At 38.2% G+C, this 21807-nt stretch overlaps 1 protein-coding gene across 1 annotated transcript in view; it reads left to right on the top strand.

Moving 5' to 3' along the window:
- Nucleotides 1-21807, top strand: part of LOC124612736 — a 130873-nt gene that overhangs the window by 24819 nt on the left and 84247 nt on the right. The window contains exon 4 of the mRNA XM_047141114.1: nt 10068-10223. Coding sequence (XP_046997070.1) covers nt 10068-10223 — 156 coding nt within the window. The remainder of the gene's footprint in view (nt 1-10067; nt 10224-21807) is intronic.

Genomic DNA, 21807 nt, shown 5'->3' with positions numbered 1-21807 from the left:
GAAACACAGACAAAAGTTGGGGAATTTGCAGAATCTGAGAACCTGTGCCAACTAACAAGTCAGAGAAGAAGACAATGCTATGTTATTCTTTGAGAAAAGCAATTGAAAGCCACGAAAGCATTATGATACTGAAATATGAATCAGGGAATGCATACCAGAAATCTATTTGATTTTTCCATCCTCAGTTTCTCAAAACGTTAACTATTTAAAACAGCTTTGATTAAAACGAGCTCACTGTACCATCAAGTTACAACTTATCCACTGTGACAACTGTAATGTATGCTGAATTTCCACTTATTTCATATAAAAAAGTCATTGCAATTTGTAATGTGTCAAATTTCTTTTATCGATTTGTGTTAATTATCTGTACTTGCAGCCTAAAGCATTGACAGTTGTGAGTCATTTTACAGCACAAGATTTGGAGTTTTTTATTGTACAAACAGTACATAATGTGCTATAGCACGTCATGGGTTATCAGTAACATACATAACTGTCCAAATAGTAGATACTCTAAATAGCATTCATTATCACAGGAAACTCGTGCCACCTGAGCATTCCGGAGGTGCCCAGCGTTTGCGTATACAGTACCTCTCTTCACACCAGTGTGAAGAGCATGTCATTCTTTGTGCTCTGGATGAAGATTTTTGTGGAACATGTTAATGTATAGCTTGGAACTTGGCTGAGATGTGAGGGACATTCACATATGGATGGGATTGTTGTATCGACTTTCACTCGGTGGTGTAATACTCAATACACACCATGGTTTGCATTTGAATTTTTCTAGCAAGAGGCTGCTACCATGTCTAATCCACTCTGTTGAAGCAGTATCCACCCTTTCCTGGTGGTTATCATTGTGTTCTCCATGCGTTGTATAGGGCAAACTTATCTGAAAGATTGAGCTGCAGAATAAATATAACTACAGTTGAAACAGATAAACAGTACAACAAAAGAGTGGAGCTTGGACAAAGCCAAGGGTGTTAAAGAAAGTTCATTTAGTGTCTTTCATCAAAACATCAGAAGCCTCATAAATAATATGGATGATCTTCTCACATCCATACAGGAATATGGAAGGGTAGGTGGGATTTCAAGAGACTTGTGCATGCCAGAACATTATATGGATGTCACTGAAACTGAACAGATTCATCTTAACAGATACAAGTTGATATCACACTATTCTACAACCAATAAAAAGAAAGAGGGAGTGGGCATATTTGCAAAAGATGAAGTTAAGTCCCAGGCTCTCTAGCTTAACAAATGTTGAGTTGAACCGCTTTTCAAATGTTGCACCACATTAATGGACCAGGAAACACACACAGTTGTAGTAATAGTAGTTTACAGGCAACCACCAATAAGTATCTTAAGCTTCATAAAGCAGCTGGCAACAATTTGAACAAATGACGCAGACTTAAATTGTAGAATCATATTTTGTGGAGTCTTCAGTGTTGATTTCTGGAGTTGTTGATGCCCATCTTTGGATTATGTTCTACAGTACAATTCCCTGTTAGGGCTGGAAGGCATGATGCAACACCTCTTGACAGTATTTTTAGACTCAACAACCTGCTGTGATTTAGCTACAAAACCAATAGTCAGTGAGTTATGTGACCATGATGGTCAAATGTTAACAATAAAATGTACTTTCCAGTTAGATACAGACCACAGAAAAAAGTGTCATATTACAGAATCATAAATGATGACTCGATCACAGTGTTTAGAGAGAAACTGTGTGAAGACTGTTGCGGAGGAATTTATAAAGCAGACATTGCTGATGGAACGTTTAACTTTTTCTTAAATGTATTCCTACAGCACTTTGGGGTATGCTTTCCACTTAAACAAATAGAGGTAAAGTTAACCTAAAGCAAGAAAATTGTGTGGATAATTCTGGGGGATTAAAGTATCTTGCGCTAAGAAGAGGAAATTCTACGTAATTCAGAGAGCAAGTAGTACCAATAGTTGAGATTTGAAACTCCATTACCACCAGTATTACTGAATTCTCCACTCTGCCATAACTTAAATAATAATAAGAAGAAGAATAGGCCTCCGGTATGTTCTGCCAGTCGTAAAAGGCGACGAAAAGAACAAACCACTAATAGGGCTAACCCCCCTTTTAGTGTGATTAGTTGGTTCAGGACAGAACTAAAGAAGGCTCGGACAAGCGCCGTCATGGTCGGGGACGACGCTTGAACCCTATGCCCGCCCACAATGGTAACGACACTGCTAGCCAACTGGAAAATGATTTAAATCCAAATAGAGGTGTTTTGCAGGATATGCTTCCTGCAACCACCCTAGAAGGAAAACAAAGACAGAGGATGAGATGGTCAGATGAAGTTAATCGACACCTCATGTTCTGTTATTACCAAGCAACAAACCTAGGAACCAACACAACTGGATACAGATCACAAGTATACTCAACATTTATTACCAGATACCCAGAATTAAAATTTTTAACAGAACAACGACTAGCTGATCAGATCCGTGTAATAATAAAAAATAACAGGATACCCCAGTCAGAATTAGAAAACATCAAACAACAAGTACAACAAATACTGGAACAAAATAATGTGCAATCAGAAGAAGAAGAAAATACAGTAATGGACTGAAACATCCCAGAGCAAACAAACAAAGAACAACACGCACCAATTAAACAATCAGAGGAAAACGAAATCTTAAGACAGCCACCAGAACAAGCCCAAATAGAACACGAAGTGACACAGATGTTAGATATAGAAGAAAAATTTCAGCTAACGTATATAGAATACAAAGACACAAATACAGACATTAGACCATTCTTGCATAGACCACCAAATAACCCACAAGTCGAAACAACAATAAAAACTATCAACACAATCATACACAACAAAATAAATGAAAACACAACTATGGAAGAGTTACAACTACTGGTTTATATAGGAGCACTCACTACACTAAATATACACACTAGGCAGAGATCAGAACCAACCAACACACAGAAGAAACCCACAAAACCAGCATGGCAACACAGGCTACAGATCAAAATAGAAAAACTGAGAAAAGACATCGGACAGCTAACACAATTTATAAGAAATGAAATCTCGGAAAAAAAACGAAAAAGGTTAGGTAAAATCTCACAACAAGAAGCGACAGAGCAATTAGACGAAAAGAAGCAGAAATTACAAGCATTAGCCAAACGACTCAGAAGATACAAAAAAAGTGAAAATAGAAGGAAACAAAACCAAACATTCAACACAAACCAAAAGAAATTTTACCAGACAATAGATAACACACACATTAAAATAAACAATCCACCAAACATAACAGACATGGAACACTTCTGGAGCAACATATGGTCAAACCCGGTACAACATAACAGGCATGCACGGTGGATACAAGCAGAAACAGACACATACAAGATGATACCACAAATGCCTGAAGTGATAATTTTGCAACATGAAGTCACCCAAGCAATTAATTCTACTCACAATTGGAAAGCCCCTGGAAATGATAAAGTAGCAAATTTCTGGTTAAAGAAGTTCACCTCAACACATCTAACTAAATTATTTAACAGTTACATTGCAGACCCATACACATTCCCTGATACACTTACACACGGAATAACATATCTGAAACCTAAAGATCAAGCAGACACAGCGAACCCAGCTAAATATCGCCCCATAACATGCCTACCAACAATATACAAAATATTAACTTCAGTCATTAAACAGAAATTAATGACACATACAACACAGAACAAAATTATAAATGAAGAACAAAAAGGCTGTTGCAAAGGAGCACGAGGATGTAAAGAGCAACTGATAATAGATGCAGAGGTGACATATCAAGCTAAAACTAAACAAAGGTCACTACACTACGCATACATTGATTACCAAAAAGCTTTTGATAGTGTACCCCACTCATGGTTACTACAAATATTGGAAATATACAAAGTAGATCCTAAATTGATACAGTTCCTAAACATAGTAATGAAAAATTGGAAAACCACACTTAATATCCAAACAAATTCAAATAATATCACATCACAGCCAATACAGATTAAGCGTGGAATATACCAAGGAGACTCATTAAGTCCTTTCTGGTTCTGCCTTGCTCTGAACCCACTATCCAACATGCTAAATAATACAAATTATGGATACAATATTACTGGAACATACCCACACAAAATCACACATTTGCTATACATGGATGATCTAAAACTACTGGCAGCAACAAATCAACAACTCAACCAATTACTAAAGATAACAGAAGGATTCAGCAATGATATAAGTATGGCTTTTGGAACAGACAAATGTAAGAAAAATAGCATAGTCAAGGGAAAACACACTAAACAAGAAGATTACATATTGGATAACCACAGCGACTGCATAGAAGCGATGGAAAAAACGGATGCCTATAAATATCTAGGATACAGACAAAAAATAGGAATAGATAATACAAATATTAAAGAACTAAAAGGAAAATATAAACAAAGACTAACAAAAATACTGAAAACAGAGTTGACAGCAAGAAACAAGACAAAAGCTATAAATACTTATGCCATACCAATATTGACCTACTCATTTGGAGTAGTGAAATGGAGTAACACAGACCTAGAAGCACTCAATACACTTACACGATCACAATGCCACAAATACAGAATACATCACATACATTCAGCAACAGAAAGATTCACATTAAGCAGAAAGGAAGGAGGAAGGGGATTTATCGACATAAAAAACCTACATTTGGACAGGTAGACAATTTAAGAAAATTCTTTCTAGAACGAGCAGAAACTAGCAAAATACACAAGGCAATCACTCATATAAATACATCGGCTACACCACTGCAATTTCATAACCACTTCTACAACCCTTTAGATCACATAACATCAACAGATACGAAGAAAGTAAATTGGAAAAAGAAAACACTTCATGGCAAGCACTCGTATCATCTAACACAGCCACACATCGATCAAGACGCATCCAACACATGGCTAAGAAAAGGCAATATATACAGTGAGACAGAAGGATTCATGATTACAATACAGGATCAAACAATAAACACCAGGTATTACAGCAAGCATATTATTAAAGATCCCAATACCACAACGGATAAATGCAGACTTTGTAAACAACAAATAGAAATAGTAGATCACATCACAAGCGGATGTACAATACTAGCAAATACAGAATACCCCAGAAGACATGACAATGTCGCAAAAATAATACATCAACAGCTTGCCTTACAACATAAACTTTTAAAACAACACGTTCCTACATACAAGTATACACCACAAAATGTACTGGAGAATGATGAATACAAATTATACTGGAACAGAACCATTATAACAGATAAAACAATGCCACATAACAAACCTGACATCATACTCACCAATAAAAAGAAGAAATTAACACAACTAATCGAAATATCCATACCCAATACAACAAATATACAAAAGAAAACAGGAGAAAAAATTGAAAAATACATCCAACTGGCTGAGGAAGTCAAAGACATGTGGCATCAGGATAAAGTTGACATCATACCAATTATACTATCAACTACAGGAGTCATACCACAAAATATCCACCAGTACATCAATGCAATACAGATACATCCAAACATATATATACAACTACACAAATCCGTGATTATTGATACATGTTCAATTACCCAAAAGTTCCTAAATGCAATATAACACATACCATACAGTTAAAAGGAAGTGACGCTTGATCAAGGTTCGCGTCACTCCATTTTTAACCGGACTTAACGTCTGAGAAAGTGAAGGAAATAATAATAATAATAATAATAATAATAATAATAAAATAAATAAAAATTTAAAAAAAACCCTTGTGTACTAATGCAAAAAATAGATAAATAAATGAACAAACAATCACAGAAAAAGAAAAAGAAATATTAGGAACATTGTTAAATAATGAAACAAGGAAACCCCGTCATCCCATTGAAATTGATACCCTAGGCAGGAATGGTGACACTTTCAAATAATTAGCTACCAAATTCAGTGATTACTTCCTCACAGTAGCTGAAAAAACTGGACCCAGTAATAAGCAATCAAATACAGATGTGTTAAATTTACTTGTGTACACACCGTACAGACATCAGTTTCAAAAATACAAGCTTTAAGCTTAAGTAATAACCACAGCATGGGGGAACATAATGTGTGGAATGCCACAGGTATTGGTACAGAGTCCACTCTCATTTCTAACCTACATATGTGATCTTCCAATTCCTTTAAAGGGCAGTTCAAGAACTGTAATGTTTGCTGATGACAGACATACTAATCAAGGGCCCAAACTCAACACCAACAGGCACAGCTCAGATTATAGCCAAACAGGCCTACGACTGGTTCGCAGCTAACAGCTTGAGTTTTAATAGCACAAAGGCTTGTGTTACACAACTTCAAACAAAGCAACTTGTTAGCACCAGAATCAGACATTAACTGCAATGTTCTGAATGGAGCACAAAGCGTGAAATTCGTTGGGTACCACTGGATGACAATTTAAAGTGGACTCAACACACAGATAAACTAAGCGAGAAGCACAGTTGAGTGTGTTATGCCCTTATAAGGATCTCGTATCTTGTTGACCTAAAGTATTGGCTTGTTTTGCATATTCTCAGTCCCTGTTGCCTTATGGAGTTACCTTCACAGGCAGTGCACCTAAAATAAATAAAGTGATTCTTCAGAAAAAGTGAGCAATAGGAATACTAAGTGAAGTAAGTGGCCATACCTCTCGTAGAAGCGTCTTTATTATTATTATTATTATTATTATTATTAAAGCATGTTGGACTTCCTACAGCCACTTCCCTGTAGCTGTATTGCTTAATGGTTTTTGTTGCCATCAGTGAAGAGTCAGTTTCTGCTGAACTGTAATTTACACAGTCTCAATACATGACATAAAGATAATTTTCTTGTAGACTTTGCCCCCTCGTCCAAGGTTCAGGGAATCATTACGTATTCCAGCAGGAAGGCATTCAACAAGCTCTCATCTGATGTAAAGCGACAGATTGGGAATCCCCTTGTCCTTTGAAAGAAAATTAAAACAGTACATCTTTAGCCACTCATTCTACAAATTATCTGAATATTTAGTGTCAGGGATTGAAAAGTTCTCTTTAGCCACTTGGCAAATAGGAGTGTGTGTCACAAAGTTACACGACGAGCAGTAATGTCCGTAAATGTGACTCAGTATTTACAGAACAGCAGTTAATTACATCAAAAGAAAATTCAGTTGAGAGGACAGAAATGGAGTTACTAGGTAGTAGTTGCAGTCGGGAGAGAAAGCGCATAGTGCCACCACAAGCCATAGGAACAACCTGCCTGGCTTTCAGAACTAATAGTTCCTTCATTGGGGAGGAGAGAGGAAAAGGTTAAAATAAAGTGCAGGTCAGTCAGACCCCAGGGTGAGAGGGCCCATCTATAGTCAGGATGAGGGGAGGCAAGGGTGAGGGGGTGGGCATAAGAGGGAGTAGTGTTGTAAATTCATACCCACAATGGTGGGTTCCTTACTTTGCTCCAGGAGGAGATGAGAGGATACTATAACACATAAAATATTAGTTTGCATTATTACAACATAGATAAGAAGAATTATATAAGTTTGTACAATTAGTTTCCGCAGGAATGTCACCAATATTTACAACTGTCTCGGAACATTAATGTATCACTTGATATGGACAAGATGCGAGTGTGTCACTCAGAGTACGTTTGACAATAACTTTCACACAGTGTTCTGCTTAATGCACTGATCACACATGTTGTTGTCTTACTCGATAATTGCAGAAAGGGCAGCGCAGTATTGTGCTCCGCCATAAGTAGAAGATCCATTGTAGTGTCATGGTGAACATTTCTGGGCATGGCTATGCAGGTGTCAATCATTCATCGATGCAGCTCAAAGTGACTACCTTTTCTTGTGGTTGCAACATGAGGCATTGACCTCGCTTGGTCACCACGCTCTTTGGACAACACCATGAATATGTAATCAAATGATAAATGTATTGGGAAGTGGGTATAAGAATTCTGAGACCCTTAAAGAGGCCTTTGCAAGATGTGTGGTTATCTTCTTTACACAATATTCTTACTGTCCATTTCTGCTGAATAAATACTAAAGTTACAGTTGGTGCATTACCCCTAACAGGATTTTTGCAGTGCTTATATCCTGTCACTCATGTTGTATGATCTACAGTACTTCTGTAACTCATTCTTCATGTCACTTGTATTTTGCTTGATTCTAAATCTGTAAATAAAAGGATTTCTAAAGTGAATATACAGCCAAACAAGGATAGAAAAAAGTACTACCTGTGAAATGGTAGCAGACTGTCAGATATGTACAATACCAGACCAAACACTAGATTTCGGAACCAGTAGTTCTTTCATTTTACAAAAGTTTCAGGTGGGTTCTACATATGCATCTAAATCTGTATTCTGCAAACCACTGTGAAGAACACAACAGCAGGTACTTCTGTTGTACTGCATACTTCTGCTTCTTCTCATGCCATTTGTGTACAGAATGCATCCGTGGGCACAATAATTAGTGTGATACCATCTTTGTAGGCCCAATGGGAGTGAAATGCAGGAGGCTGTAGATTATTCCTAGATTCCTCTCTTAGTACTGGTGCCCAAAATTTCATAAATGTGTTTTCACAGGATAACCGGCACCTGTCTTCGAGCATCTGCTATCTGCCAACTCGTGTTTTTCATTGTTTTCATAGCACTCTCTTGTGGGTCACACAAACCTATCACAATTTGTGCAGCCCTTCTTTATGTACAGTCAGTGTCCCTGCTAGTCCATTTGGTGCACTTGAGCATTATTGTAGGATAGGCCACACAAGTATTTTGTAAGCATATTCCTTTGTAGGCTGACCTCAGCCAGTATCGTACCAGTGAACCAAAGTCTGCAACCTGCTTTAAATATGACATAGACTATGTCATCATTCTATTCCATATCCCAGCAAACTGGTTACACCTGAGTATTTTGTTTCTTGACTGAGTCCAATGTTATTCACTTAGACTGTATCACATTTCTTAATTTTTTCAACTGTGCTGTTTTACATTCTGAACATTTAACGAACATTGACAATATTTGAATCATTTTGTAATCTTTTATTAATATACAACATTAATATCACTGGTCACAACACACTTTCCTGAATTGCTCTTACATCTATCAATGGTTCTCCATCCACCATAATGTGCAGAGTCCACCTGATCGAGAAATCCAATATAGTTAAAGGTTTTGATAATAACCACTGCTGTGTCAAATTCTTTTTGGAAACCAAGAAACGTTGCATTTCTATGAGTACACAGTAAAATCAGTTGAAAACACAATTAAGATAGCCGCGTGGGATTAGCCGAGCGGTCTAGGGCGCTGCAGTCATGGACTGTGCGGCTGGTCCCGGCGGAGGTTCGAGTCCTCCCTAGGGCATGGGTGTGTGTGTTTGTCCTTAGGATACTTTAGGTTAAGTAGTGTGTAAGCTTAGGGACTGATGACCTTAGCAGTTAAGTCCCATAAGGTTTCACCCCCACAATTAAGATAAAAATGGCAAAGCAACTTGAGAGGAAACCCATAATAATTTTATCATCGTGTGAATAGACTTGGCTATGGGATCATGGTGGAAGGTTGTAATTTTTACACAAGAAATTAAACTTTGTTGCTTATATTTCACATAACCTAATTTTCCAACTGAAAGCCAATTGTTTAGTAAACTTACTAAAATGACATCTCAGTCTGAAACCCATGTTGTGTAAATTAAATAGTTTGAAACATAGGTAAAAACGTATGTTATCTTCTGTAAAACTGATTTTATTAATTTTACTTTAGGTAGACAAATACCAAGATATTTATATTTATTTATTGTTTGTCAATGGTAATTCTTGAATAGTCTCACATCTTACATCAGTTTCACATCCTTCATCAGTTTGTAAATGAAGAAACCACCTGGTTCCAATAGCCACAATGTCCTTCAGTTAACAGTGGTTGCAATGTCCTAGGTAAGTACATACTATGTAAAGTGTACTGAAAACAAGCAGTGAAAGTTAATGAGATTTATCTGAGCTGCCAGGTATTTATTTCTCGCATTGGTTTCAGCTCTTTGAAGATACTGACATGCCACATTCTGTGTGTTACAACTGTGCTGCCGTTTTGTTATCCTGGCATAGTTTATACACAAAATGCATGGAAGCTCAAAAGAAGTTAAAGAGCCTTGCTGTTATTGCAATGGCATACCGAATGTCAACTAAAGAGGTGAGTGCTTCATCAATTCCCTTTTTTGTGTACAGGCAGGTTATGTACGGACAGGAATACAAAAAACTGAAAATGTCAGGTGGAATGTTTATTTTTATTTTTCTGCTTCTCTGTGAGTCTGCAAGCCAAAACTATTTGATCAGGAAATGAGCCACTGTATGATTCACAAAAAGCTGAAACCAAAATTTAAAACCAGAAAAGAAGACTGTGAAAAATAAAGAAATAAAACAAAAATTGACAATAGTAGATATAATAAATAACATGTTACAATGCAGTTTTGTAAACTACTGCAAGGATCTTCTGTACAGAATAAAAGTAGTGTGTCATGAGAAAGTCTTTCAGGGTAGATTTCAAAATCTAGGGTTCTTCACCTGCTACTGAAAAATAAAACCAATCAATGAAACTCATCTACTTCATACACAAACAAAAATTAAACTGTAATTTTTATTTTGCATTTTTATCAATCTACATCTACATCCATACTCTTCAAACCACCATGCAGTGCATGGCAGATGGTATGTTCCATTGTACCAGGTATTAGGGTTTCTTCCTGTCCCATTCATATAAGAAGCACATGTCCCAAATTCTGCAGCCATTTCTCAAGCTGTGTCCTGGGAATTGTCTCTCCCTGATCACCAGCTCAAAATATTTTATGCCATGTATTACACTGGTATCCATACAAGATTCAGAATGTGCACAAAATGAAGTGCCAAGATAGGCTTCATGGTTATTCATTGTGTTTTATTTGGAATTAAATGTGTGTGATGTTCTAGAACAGGTGTGTACACACTTAAAGATCAGGCACTTTGGTGAGAGATCTTGAAAATATATTTTGGGTACTGTGTAAACAGCATACATAAAACTCGACAGCATTAGTGACACAATTGTAACCAAGTCAGCTAAAATATAAGTGTTTTTTACCCTCATGTAATAACAGGAAACAAACTCATTTGAAACATAGTTATGTACATTGCAATAGTTTCACATTTCAGTCTTTTGAACAGAAATCTGCAAGAAATTGTCTATTGAGTTCTTGAGAAAATTCATGTACGGAAGCCTGTATTTAGAATGATGAGTTACTTTCTCATATTTATCCCATAAGTATGCCAGGTGCTGTATGTTATCCATTAATTTAAGTCCAAAAATTATATGAAATGTGTGCGCCATGATTCACGTTGTTGCGTGTCACTTTGCTTTGGCAAGCGGTTTACATTGGGGTATCATGACAGTAGACACCTGTATGTTACGTATGTCCATTCTATTGATCCGCCGAATCGTGTCCCTTGCTGTGTGCCATACGTCGGCAAATTTCGGGCACTTAAAACATTGTACAACTCCTTCCTCCGAATTACAATTTCCACATGCGGCTGAAAGTTTTAACTGGATGGAGTAAAGCTTGGAGTTGGTCTGTATTGTCCAGTTTATCATTTTGCACCAAGTCGATCTGGCTGGCACTTTCTGGTATTATTTTCCCACATGATTTTCCAGCTGAGCTGCGGTAGTCACAGTTCCCATGTATTAGGAATTAGTATTCTTTTGAGAAGTATGGCCACATTACGATCTTTTCCTTGTTTTAGGACATCTGTTGATATGTAGCTTTTATTGAGCTAATAATTTTAGACAAATTGTAATGAGTGTGTGATACTGACAATATAAATCGTTGCTAGCTCTGATGTCGGGTGATATTTGTAAAACAATACAGCAGTTCGTGTGTGTGGTCCCTTTTGTATTATACACTTAGTTCTGTTGATGAGGAGTGGTGCACATTTTGCATGCAAGTCTGTTAGTCCCAGTCCACCCTCATTTAAGCTGAGGGTGCAAGTTGGCAGAGAAACCTTAAAAAGATTTCATCCCTCCCTATTTTTTTGGGCATTGGGAGGACCTGGGCCAAGTTCCACACTTTTGCAAGAATTTTTGTGTTTTACCCTTGTTTAGAAAGTCACATTGGTATTTTGAATGCTAAACTACTTGTCACTGTTCTTTATAAATACTGAAATAAATCGAACTATGTAAATGCAAAGAAGCACACATGGTATGTTCAAATGGTTTCAACTTTATTTTAGAACTGTACTCATATAATAGAACAAAGATAGGCAAGGCATATTAAAGTCCAAATATAACAATGATTTACAGCTTTGTGATTCAGTCCACACAAAATGTTAACTGTTTCATCTTTGTATTAAATCCAAATCCATTATACATTTAAATATTATTTCTCTTCAAGCTCACACAGGAAGAAGTTGACGTGATGCAGACTAACACATCAAGCAGAGCTTCAGCAGTGCATTACTACAGATTGATCTTTGATAAGCAATTTTCACAGAGACATTGCTATCTTTATGGCAGGGGTTGCAACAATCATCTGTGTATGTGGAGTACAACTTTAAGTGTATTTTACAAAGTCTATAACTCATTTAGTGTTTTTGCTGGGAGTATAATGTCTTTATATAAACAGAATGAGTTAACATCCTGTGCCATAGCTGTTGAAATCACTGTTCACCTGTAACGGACATGTATTTTCATTTTAAAAGAATGAATCTTTGAATCTACAATGGAATGCACACTGGTGTGAAACTTCCAAATCAGGCTAATACTGGGGCTCGTACCCCAGGCCTTTGCCTTTTATGGGCAACACCCTTAACATTAAGGGTGCTATCTATAGAAGGCAAGACCTCAGTCAGATGTGTAGTTTTTATATCAAGAAGTTTACATCTGTTTTTGTGCTTGGACATACCATCAGTGAGTATAACTATTACCATGTAGACTTAGGGAAGGGTCCCGATGGGATTGCAAACTACTGACTCTGTAAAATAACTGAGACTTGCCAGTTCCACTTCAGAGCTGTTTGCTGTCTGATTATTTTTGGCAAGGTAAGGATAGGAAAGTGGTACATACAGTACTAAGAAGACCAGGATGTGTTCGGGATCTCCCTGAGACAGAATAAATGGGAAGTTTCCAAAATTAGCTCACTGCTGACAGCAGTTGAATAGATATGACCAAATAACTTTGGAGATGTAACCATGGAAATCTCTACATTTATTGCATTGTCTTTCCAACGTTTTAATTCCTTCATAAAATAAGATTTGTGAAACTGTGTAAAACAATTATCCATTTTGGCTACAACTTCATCAGTGGAATCAGATGTTCATCCACACAGCTATTTGTGCAGTTTTGGAAAAAAGAAAAAACTTAATTGCCCAGAGCCAGATCCAAATTTGGAAGTAATTTGAATTGCAGGTCATTTTTCAAAGTGTGTTATGATGATGGAGGAGAATGTCATTGTTTGAAAGAGGTAGATTTTCAATGTTAATAATTTCTTTCAATTTGTGCAATAGGAAAGCACAGTACTCCCTGGTGATTGTTTTGCCCTTATGAATGTAGTATGTGACCATCACACCATGACTTTGTGTGCAGATTAAACAATTTTTACTTTCTCTGATTTCCTTTTAGCTTTTGTTACACACAATTTCACACAAATGAAGTGCTCCATGGGATTTCCGATAACAACCAGAGACATAGCCCATTGGCCAGAGGGAACAGATTCAACGATGTCCATTCCTGCAACATGTCCAATTCTTCTATGAGAACCAACAGCAGAACAATCAGAATAGGCTGAGCAGGGCAAAACTTGGGAACAGCTGTTGGTTTAAGTGTGATGTCAGTCTCAAAGTTTTTTGCAGCACCCAGTCCTGGCAAAAGCAGAGACCTGAATATGTGACAGATGCCTGGAATGGGATGGAGCCAGAGATGTATAGGTCCTGAATTTGGAAACCCAAATACTGTAAATGAATTGAGAACAAAAATGTTTGGGTCATTGCCCTGTTTACAGCAAAACACATGACTGGCTGTATAATATGCTGATACTCGGTGTCAGTTGTGAACTGGCCTCGAACAGGAATTGTTTGATCACCATAACTGACCAAACGCCTAATGCCAATTACCTCCATAAAGCCACATGTGCATCCAAGAACTGATCACAGGCAACCATGACAGACAGCTACCATGTGGTTGTGTTTATGATAAGCTGCTTCCTGTCCCCTCTGGTGTGGGCAGTGACTACAGACCTGTGCTCAAAACAATTGAGACACAAGGAGAACCTGCCTTGGGAAAAGCCCCAGTCTAATTGTGAACAGCTTGAACAAGATGTCAGTGAATGATGCCTGTGCTGTGGAACCAGACACTCTGTCACTATGTCCATTACATCCTCAAACTGTATCATCTGCGAATGCGCAGATGCAACTCTCTGTCTGGAACAGAATAGATGACAGCATTGAACACCAGAAAATGGGCATAGGACTGTTTACAGTGATCATAAATTAATGTGTACTTCCGACATAAACCCAGGAGGTTCAGTGCCTGTGCTAGGTAGGACTGGCCCAGTTTCTTTTGATGCTGGTGAAACTCCATACCAAAAGCCACAACATGGGTTTGCTTTAGATAATAAGCACTGAGTGACTCATACATTTCAGAAAATGACAACACCACTGGGTACCTTAATGGAGCAACTTTCCAAAGCAAGTTAAATGTTTTGGTCTTGATCCAAGACAAGAAAAAGGATTTTTGCAAAAATGGGTCCTCTGTCCAAAATGATGTAAAATGCTGCTGCAAATGCCATACATAATAGTCCCAGCCTTCCTTCACCTCTTGGAATGGTGGAAAAGTTGGGGATGCACGCAGGTGTACCTAGGGCAGTTGCAGAAGGATCGTGACAAGCTGCAACTAACAGAGCAAGTCTAGCTGCTGTTATTGCATTTCAAGCTACTGCTGCTGTTGTCTCAATGGAACCAATGTTGGATCCATTGTGCTGACAGAACATGTGTGAATACAAAAGCAACCTCATAGCCAAAAACTGTAGTATGTACAGTTTTGTTACAAGAACCAAATACACAAGAAATACAGTGGCAGTGACTGAACACGATAGTGACACATGCACTTGAGAACATTAGGAGAGGAGAAGCAGTCCAGGCCGGGTCCAATAAGCAGACTAAGTTTCTTATAGCAAAAATCACAGGACAGTACTAGTCGACAAGTAGAACCTTCAATCAGCACGATTGGTGCAAGAGAGAGCAGGCTGTGCTGTTGATGTGTGGCTGTCTCCACATCACCTGTGGTGGAATTGGCAGGAAGAAAAGAATGCACTTTCATTTGTGTCTCTCACCAGTAGCACTGAATATGAACTCTGTGTTAGTGGTGGCAGACACATAGATACACCGCCACAATGGCAAATCCAAATTTCATCTTCTGTATGAAATGTCAAAAATGCTCATTGACATTGTGTTTAATTAAGTCAAAATACTTCTGACGTCTATTCATTTGAAATCTATTTGGTCAGTGTTTAACAGATTTGGTACTGTAAAAGTTTCCGTATAACATCAATTTTATGTAAAGTCACCACCTGTTGAGAACTTTTCGATATTAACAAGCTTACATATATTCAGTTGGCGTATGAGTGGCTCAGGGAAATGAGAGCCCATCCCAATCAGAGTTTATTTTAATTAAATTAAATTCCAATTTTTCGCAGATACGTAAGTTTCATGAAATATCCTCTGGTATACTATTGCAAAACTGAACAATCATTTTTACCTGGAAATGTTCAAGAGACTATGTGAATAGTTTTCAGAATCAAAGTATTCATTGTTTATGTTAACTTTCAAATATATCTCATTAAAATGGACAAATGTCATATCATGTGAGGATTTGCTAGATGAAACTTGTTTCTTAGGACTCCCATCCTATAATATAATTACACAGCAAACATACATGAAATAAAGCCAGTAGTAGAATGAAAACCAGAAAATTTCTATATTTCATTAACAGCAGTTTCTAAGTCCATTTCAAAATTAACATAAAACAGCAAATAAAGTTTTGATTATTAAATCATTAATTTATGTTTTAGGTTGATCCGTTAATTGTGATCGTAAGATTATCTTAAGGATAACAGTGTAACTTATTGTTTTTGAGAACATACATAGAGAAGGTGTTTAGTCGCAGACAGACACAATGAAACAGAATGATAGAAATAGTTCAGCTACCACACAAAGTCCTTGTTTAGAACAAGAAAACTCACACATTCAGAAAACAGGAAGTCACACACACACACATGGCCACTGCCCTTGGGTGCTGAGGTCCACCTGCCACTATCATTATTCCATCCTGGACTTGCATTGTGTGTTTTTGGGAGGTCATATTGACAAACCAGATTGTGACCTTGATGATGGATTAAGAAAAAAATTTTGTAGTACCTTCAATCTCTGCTTTTAAATTTTTGTCGAACCTTTTATATTTAGGAGAAATACACTGAGGTGAAAAAAGTCACGGGATAGCAACATGCACATATAAGATGGCAGTAATATCACGTACACAAGGTATAAAAGAGCAGTGTATTGATGGAGCTGTTATTTGTATTCATGTGATTCATGTGAAAAAGTTTTTGACATGATTATGGATGCACAACAGGCATTAATAGACTTTGAACATGGAATGGTAGTTGGAGCTAGATGCATGGGACATTCCATATTGGAATTCATTAGGGAATTTAATATTCTGAGATCCACAGTGTCAATGCATGCTGAGAATACCAAATTTCAGGCATTACCTCTCACCACAGGCAGTGTGCGGCTGACAGCCTTCACTTAATGACTGAGAGCAGCAGATTTGCATAGAGTTGTCAGTGCTAACAGATAAGTAACACTATATGAAATAACTACAGAAATTAATGTGAGACCCACAGTGAATGTATCTGGAAGGACATTGTGGTGAAATCTGGCATTAATGGGCTATTGCAACAGACAATGGACACGAGTACCTCATTGATTGCTGCACTACACTGGGCACTGGATATTATCCTTTCATTTTTTGCAGACTATTTCTGTCATCAATATATTTGTCACTGAAAGAAAGTTTAGCATACACTGTAATTTCATGTCTGTAAAATTGTAACTATGCTGCCTATGTAATACAGTCTCTTCTTATAACAACATTTTATTTACAATGGTAAAATCTCAGTCCTCATTTTGATGGCTTTTTACAGATACAACTCCTTTTCCAAGTGAATCTACTATATGTATTCTCTTCTCTTTTGTACCAATGTTTGTGTTACATGGAAGGAAGTACACACTGGCACAAGAAACTTACATTTTTGTTTTCCTTAAAAATTCAGCAAATAGTGGCCAGCACATTAAAGTTTGTAAAACAATAATTTTCATTTTTTAGCCCATCTAGGAACAAGGGCTTTGTTTTTGGCTAACAATTTCCAAGCAGGAGTCATCTTTGCAGAGCAGAAATATATTCCTGCTGTCATGCAAAATTTGAAGTTGTTACTGCTATCAACGTTACTATTTATATTAGCTTTAACATGTGATAAATTAGCTATACTGGAGGCTTTACCAAAATAACAGAAACTTCGTTTTGCTGCCACAACAGTGCAGACATGTGCTCCAGGTTGGATTGGGTCATTCTTCCACTTGCATATGGAAACATTGGAGCTGCACACTACAAAACAAGTTCTACTTGAAGATAAACATGTAAGCATGATATTCTACAAACAGATCTTGTGTGGAGTCAGGATAAGTGCTGTTTGCAAAACTCATTTTCTGTTTTTGCTTGGGATGGGCCATCCTTCCACTGGGCCACTCAGTTGTTGAGTGTGACACTGTGATTGTTTTGTGCACAGGTGGACCAAGATTAGGTCCTAAATGGGATATGGGTATCTGGGGGTACCAGGAAATTTACTGAAAATCAAACCCAAAAGTGTTTGGTTCACTGTCTGAGTTTTATTGCTCCATCTCCTTCTGTTAATGGATACAGTAAAAGACAAACTGTAGTATGGCAGGAGGCTGCCACAGCCAGACTCTGGGGTGGATGGTTGCAGGGGTGGGTGGTTGTGGAGGTGGGTGGGGGTATATTGCCCAGAAAGAGAAGCAAGAGAACATGTCCAGTTGCCATGAGAGCTCACAGATGAAGTGATCCTGCAGTACAGGTGTGCTCTCACCAGCTCTTTCCATATCACTTGCTTATCTGTTTCCTGCCCCCTGACTGGCTGGCGGAGGGTACTTTGGGTGCATCCCTCTGTCAGTAGCAGTTGCAATCACTGCCAGCGGTACCCATGTGGAAACGCTGTTCTCATGGACTGAGCATGCATAGATGCGGTATAAGGAAACACCGTTATTGCACCAGCCCAGGTTCAGCTGTAGCTCAACTGTAAAATGAAGTTGGGTATGACAGAAATCCAAGGAGAGAAATAAAATTTATATAAAAAAAATTAATTAATTTTGCAACCACAACTGCTGAGGTGTGTGCTGGTGAATTGTCGTGATAGAAAAGGAATTTTTTGTGGTCCAATTGCCAGAGTTTTTCTTGCAGCTCGGTTTTCAAAAGGTCCATTAATGATGAATAATATGCACCTGTAATAGTTTTACCCTTTTCCAGATAGTCGATGAGGATTATCCCTTGCGAATCCCAAAAGACAGTTGCCATAACCTTTCTGGCCGAAGGACTAGTCTTTGTTTTTTTGGTGCAGGTTCTCCATTGGTAACCCGTTATTTAGATTGTTGTTTGGTCTAAGGAGTATAGTAATGTATCCATGTTTCATCCACGGTGACGAAATGATGCTTAAAGTCCTCCGGATTCTTCCTGAATAGCTGCAACCAATCCTTGCAACACTTCACACGATTCTGTTTGTGGTCAAGCGTAAGCAATTGAGGAACCCATCTTCCGGATAGCTTTCTCATGTCCAAATGTTTGTGCAAAATATTATGTACCCATTCATTTGAGATGCCCACAGCACTAGCAATCTCAAGCACCTTAACTCTTCTGTCATCCATCACTATATCATGGATTTTATCAATGATTTGTGGAGTCGTAACCTCGCCAGAACATCCAGAACATTCAGCATCACTTGTGCCCATATGGCCACTCTGAAAATTTTGAAACTGCTTATAAACTGTTCTAATTAAAGGTGCAGAGTCACCATAATGTTTATCAAGCTTCTCTATAGTCTCCTGAGGCATTTTGCCTTTCGTAAAGTAATGTTTAATCACCACACAAAATTCTTCTCCGTGCATTTTTTGACAATCACTCGACTTCCTTGATTGTCACGAATGCCAAACACAAAGAAATAGACTAATATGGCTGAAACTTGGTGTGCGTTTTTTCAAAGATGCTACTAACTAAACATGACCTTGATACACGCCAGTGGTGTCATCTCGCGGACTTTGCACAGACTCTCCAACCCATGTATGTAAAATAAGTGCAAAACTGAAACTTAAAAAGTCTGCTACTCTTTAAGACGGGGTTCAAACAGTATTATATATTATGATCCATCCTTGGATTCCAGCACTAGATAATAAGACGGTTGTCATATGTGGGGTGCTATAGCAATTTAGTAATATAAGCTGTGACAGGGGTATTGATGTAGCTTCACACTGAAACAGTCGGCTGGATATTCACAGGTTGAACAATGTCCATAATGTAATGAAAGGGGATGAAGCTAGCATAATGTAATGGACAAGACAGAGGTATTGTGATTTTGTTTGCAATTCACGACAGTCAGCAGTTACACAAAGGCAAATAGAATGGGACACAGAGTTTCAGTTAGCTTATGGCTGTAGCGATCAGTTATCAGAGTTTTGTGATGTTGGCAGGGCTAGTAAGTCTGAACTCGAATATGTAGAAGGATGCAATAAATACAAAAGGTAAGCTAGGACAGCATTTGTGACCAACTGTCCAAGCTCATAGCAGTTCTGGCAAAGTGACACTGAGTGGGGTAGCGCAGCGGTTAGCACACTGGATCCACATTCGGGAGGACGATGTTTCAAACCCATGTCCTGCTATACTGATTTAGGTTTTCTGTGATTTCCCTAAATCGCTTCATGCAAATGCAGGGATGGTTCCTTTGAAAGGGCACAGCTGACTTCCTTCCCTAATCCGATAGGACCGATGACCTCTCTGTTTGGTCCCCTTCCAGTAAATCGGTATATTGCACGTTTACACCAGGTAGCTCACTATGCAATGAACTGGGAGCAGGTGTTCACACTTTTTTTAAAGGAATCTAGTCTCACAACGACTTAAGGATCTAGTTCTTCAACACCAGCACTAATTAAGTCAGATGAAATACCAGCTGACAGGATCCAACAGTACTAACCTGAGAAAGAGGTAGGCACAATCACAGGAAGTGGATAATCTCAAGACGATATTGACCATCTGAAACACAGACAGAATATTCTGGGTGCTTCACTTCATAGAACATTGAGGAGAGAGCAGTGTAGGACAAATAAAGAACACAAATAGTTTTGTAGGTGTTAAATGTGAGAGGTCTACGATGATACAAATGAAAGTGAGTGTGCAGTTGTTGTCTGCAGAAGTACACGTAGGCAATGATCCAATCAGGAATCAAAAGGTAAAGGTGACAGAACCACATGAGGCAAGGTGTAACTACATGCTTAGGAATTTACTTGAGTGTAAGCATGCATTGGGGGCACTGTTTCCCATTATCAATGCTTTTACCTAACTGTCCACTTTGGACATAATTCATACCTTGTGATAGATCCTTGAAAGATAGATAAAATGGACACTGCAACAAGGGAGGAACAATACTTTGGTAGTAATGGCTGGAATAAAAGGACAGAACCTGTTTTGTCAGAGTGACACAGTCTAGGTCATCACAGATTAGCTTCTCTTTAACGGAACAACAATAACAGAATAGATTCAGTGACATGGTGGTAGAGTAAGGAATAACAGGAGAGGACTCAAAAATTAACTGCAATGACATGTGTCTATGGACACCCATCAGGTCTAAACAGCAGTACTTGTGGCCATATCTCGTATAAGAAACTGTGTCATTGAGAAATTGTCCTTGTGGCTCCTCGCTTACCAGAGATATGAACTAACATCTCCTTTAAAGTCAGCATTAAAATACTACCGCAAAGCTATGGATGGAGACCCGAGAAGGTAATGGAATGTACTATTCCACCATTAGACCATCATACATCCCTGATAATAATCAATGTAAAATTATGTCGATCTCTCCTTGTTTGTATGGTTGCCCGCTATCTAGTCAGTAAACAGATGTTAGTTCATATCCCTGGTAAGCAAGGGTAAGCGAGGAGCCACAGAGAGAGTTTCTAAGGCACAAGGTATGGCCACCAGTACTGCTGGTTAGACCCTGATGGGTGCCCAGTTGCATGACATTGCAGTTAATTTTTGTGTCTTCCTGTGTTATTCTTTACTCTACCACCATGCCATTGAATCTATTCTGTTATTCTGCTTCTGTTAAAGAGAGGCTAGTCTGGGATGACCTATACTACATCACTCTGACAGAATAGCCAGGCAAACATGGAATCTTAATATTACAGGTAGGTTCTGCTAGATCTTGTGGGAATACTGCTTTACTCACACCTATACTTCTGAGTGGTTGTGGGTGCAGCCGGAATGTGACTACTGCTAAGAAAGTAGTACAATATTACTCGGCCAGGGCCCATGCAACCTAATCCATGGTACTCAAGTGCAATGTCATGGTAACATGGACCGCTGTGATGCGCAAATAAGTAGTTTCCCACGGGGTAGGAAACCACAGTCACTTAACTAT

This window comes from Schistocerca americana, chromosome 4, assembly GCF_021461395.2.
Source record: "Schistocerca americana isolate TAMUIC-IGC-003095 chromosome 4, iqSchAmer2.1, whole genome shotgun sequence".
In the NCBI taxonomy this organism is placed as follows: domain Eukaryota; kingdom Metazoa; phylum Arthropoda; class Insecta; order Orthoptera; family Acrididae; genus Schistocerca; species Schistocerca americana.
The sequence above is the reverse complement of the archived record's forward strand: the minus strand, read 5'-3'. Positions and strand labels throughout refer to the sequence as shown.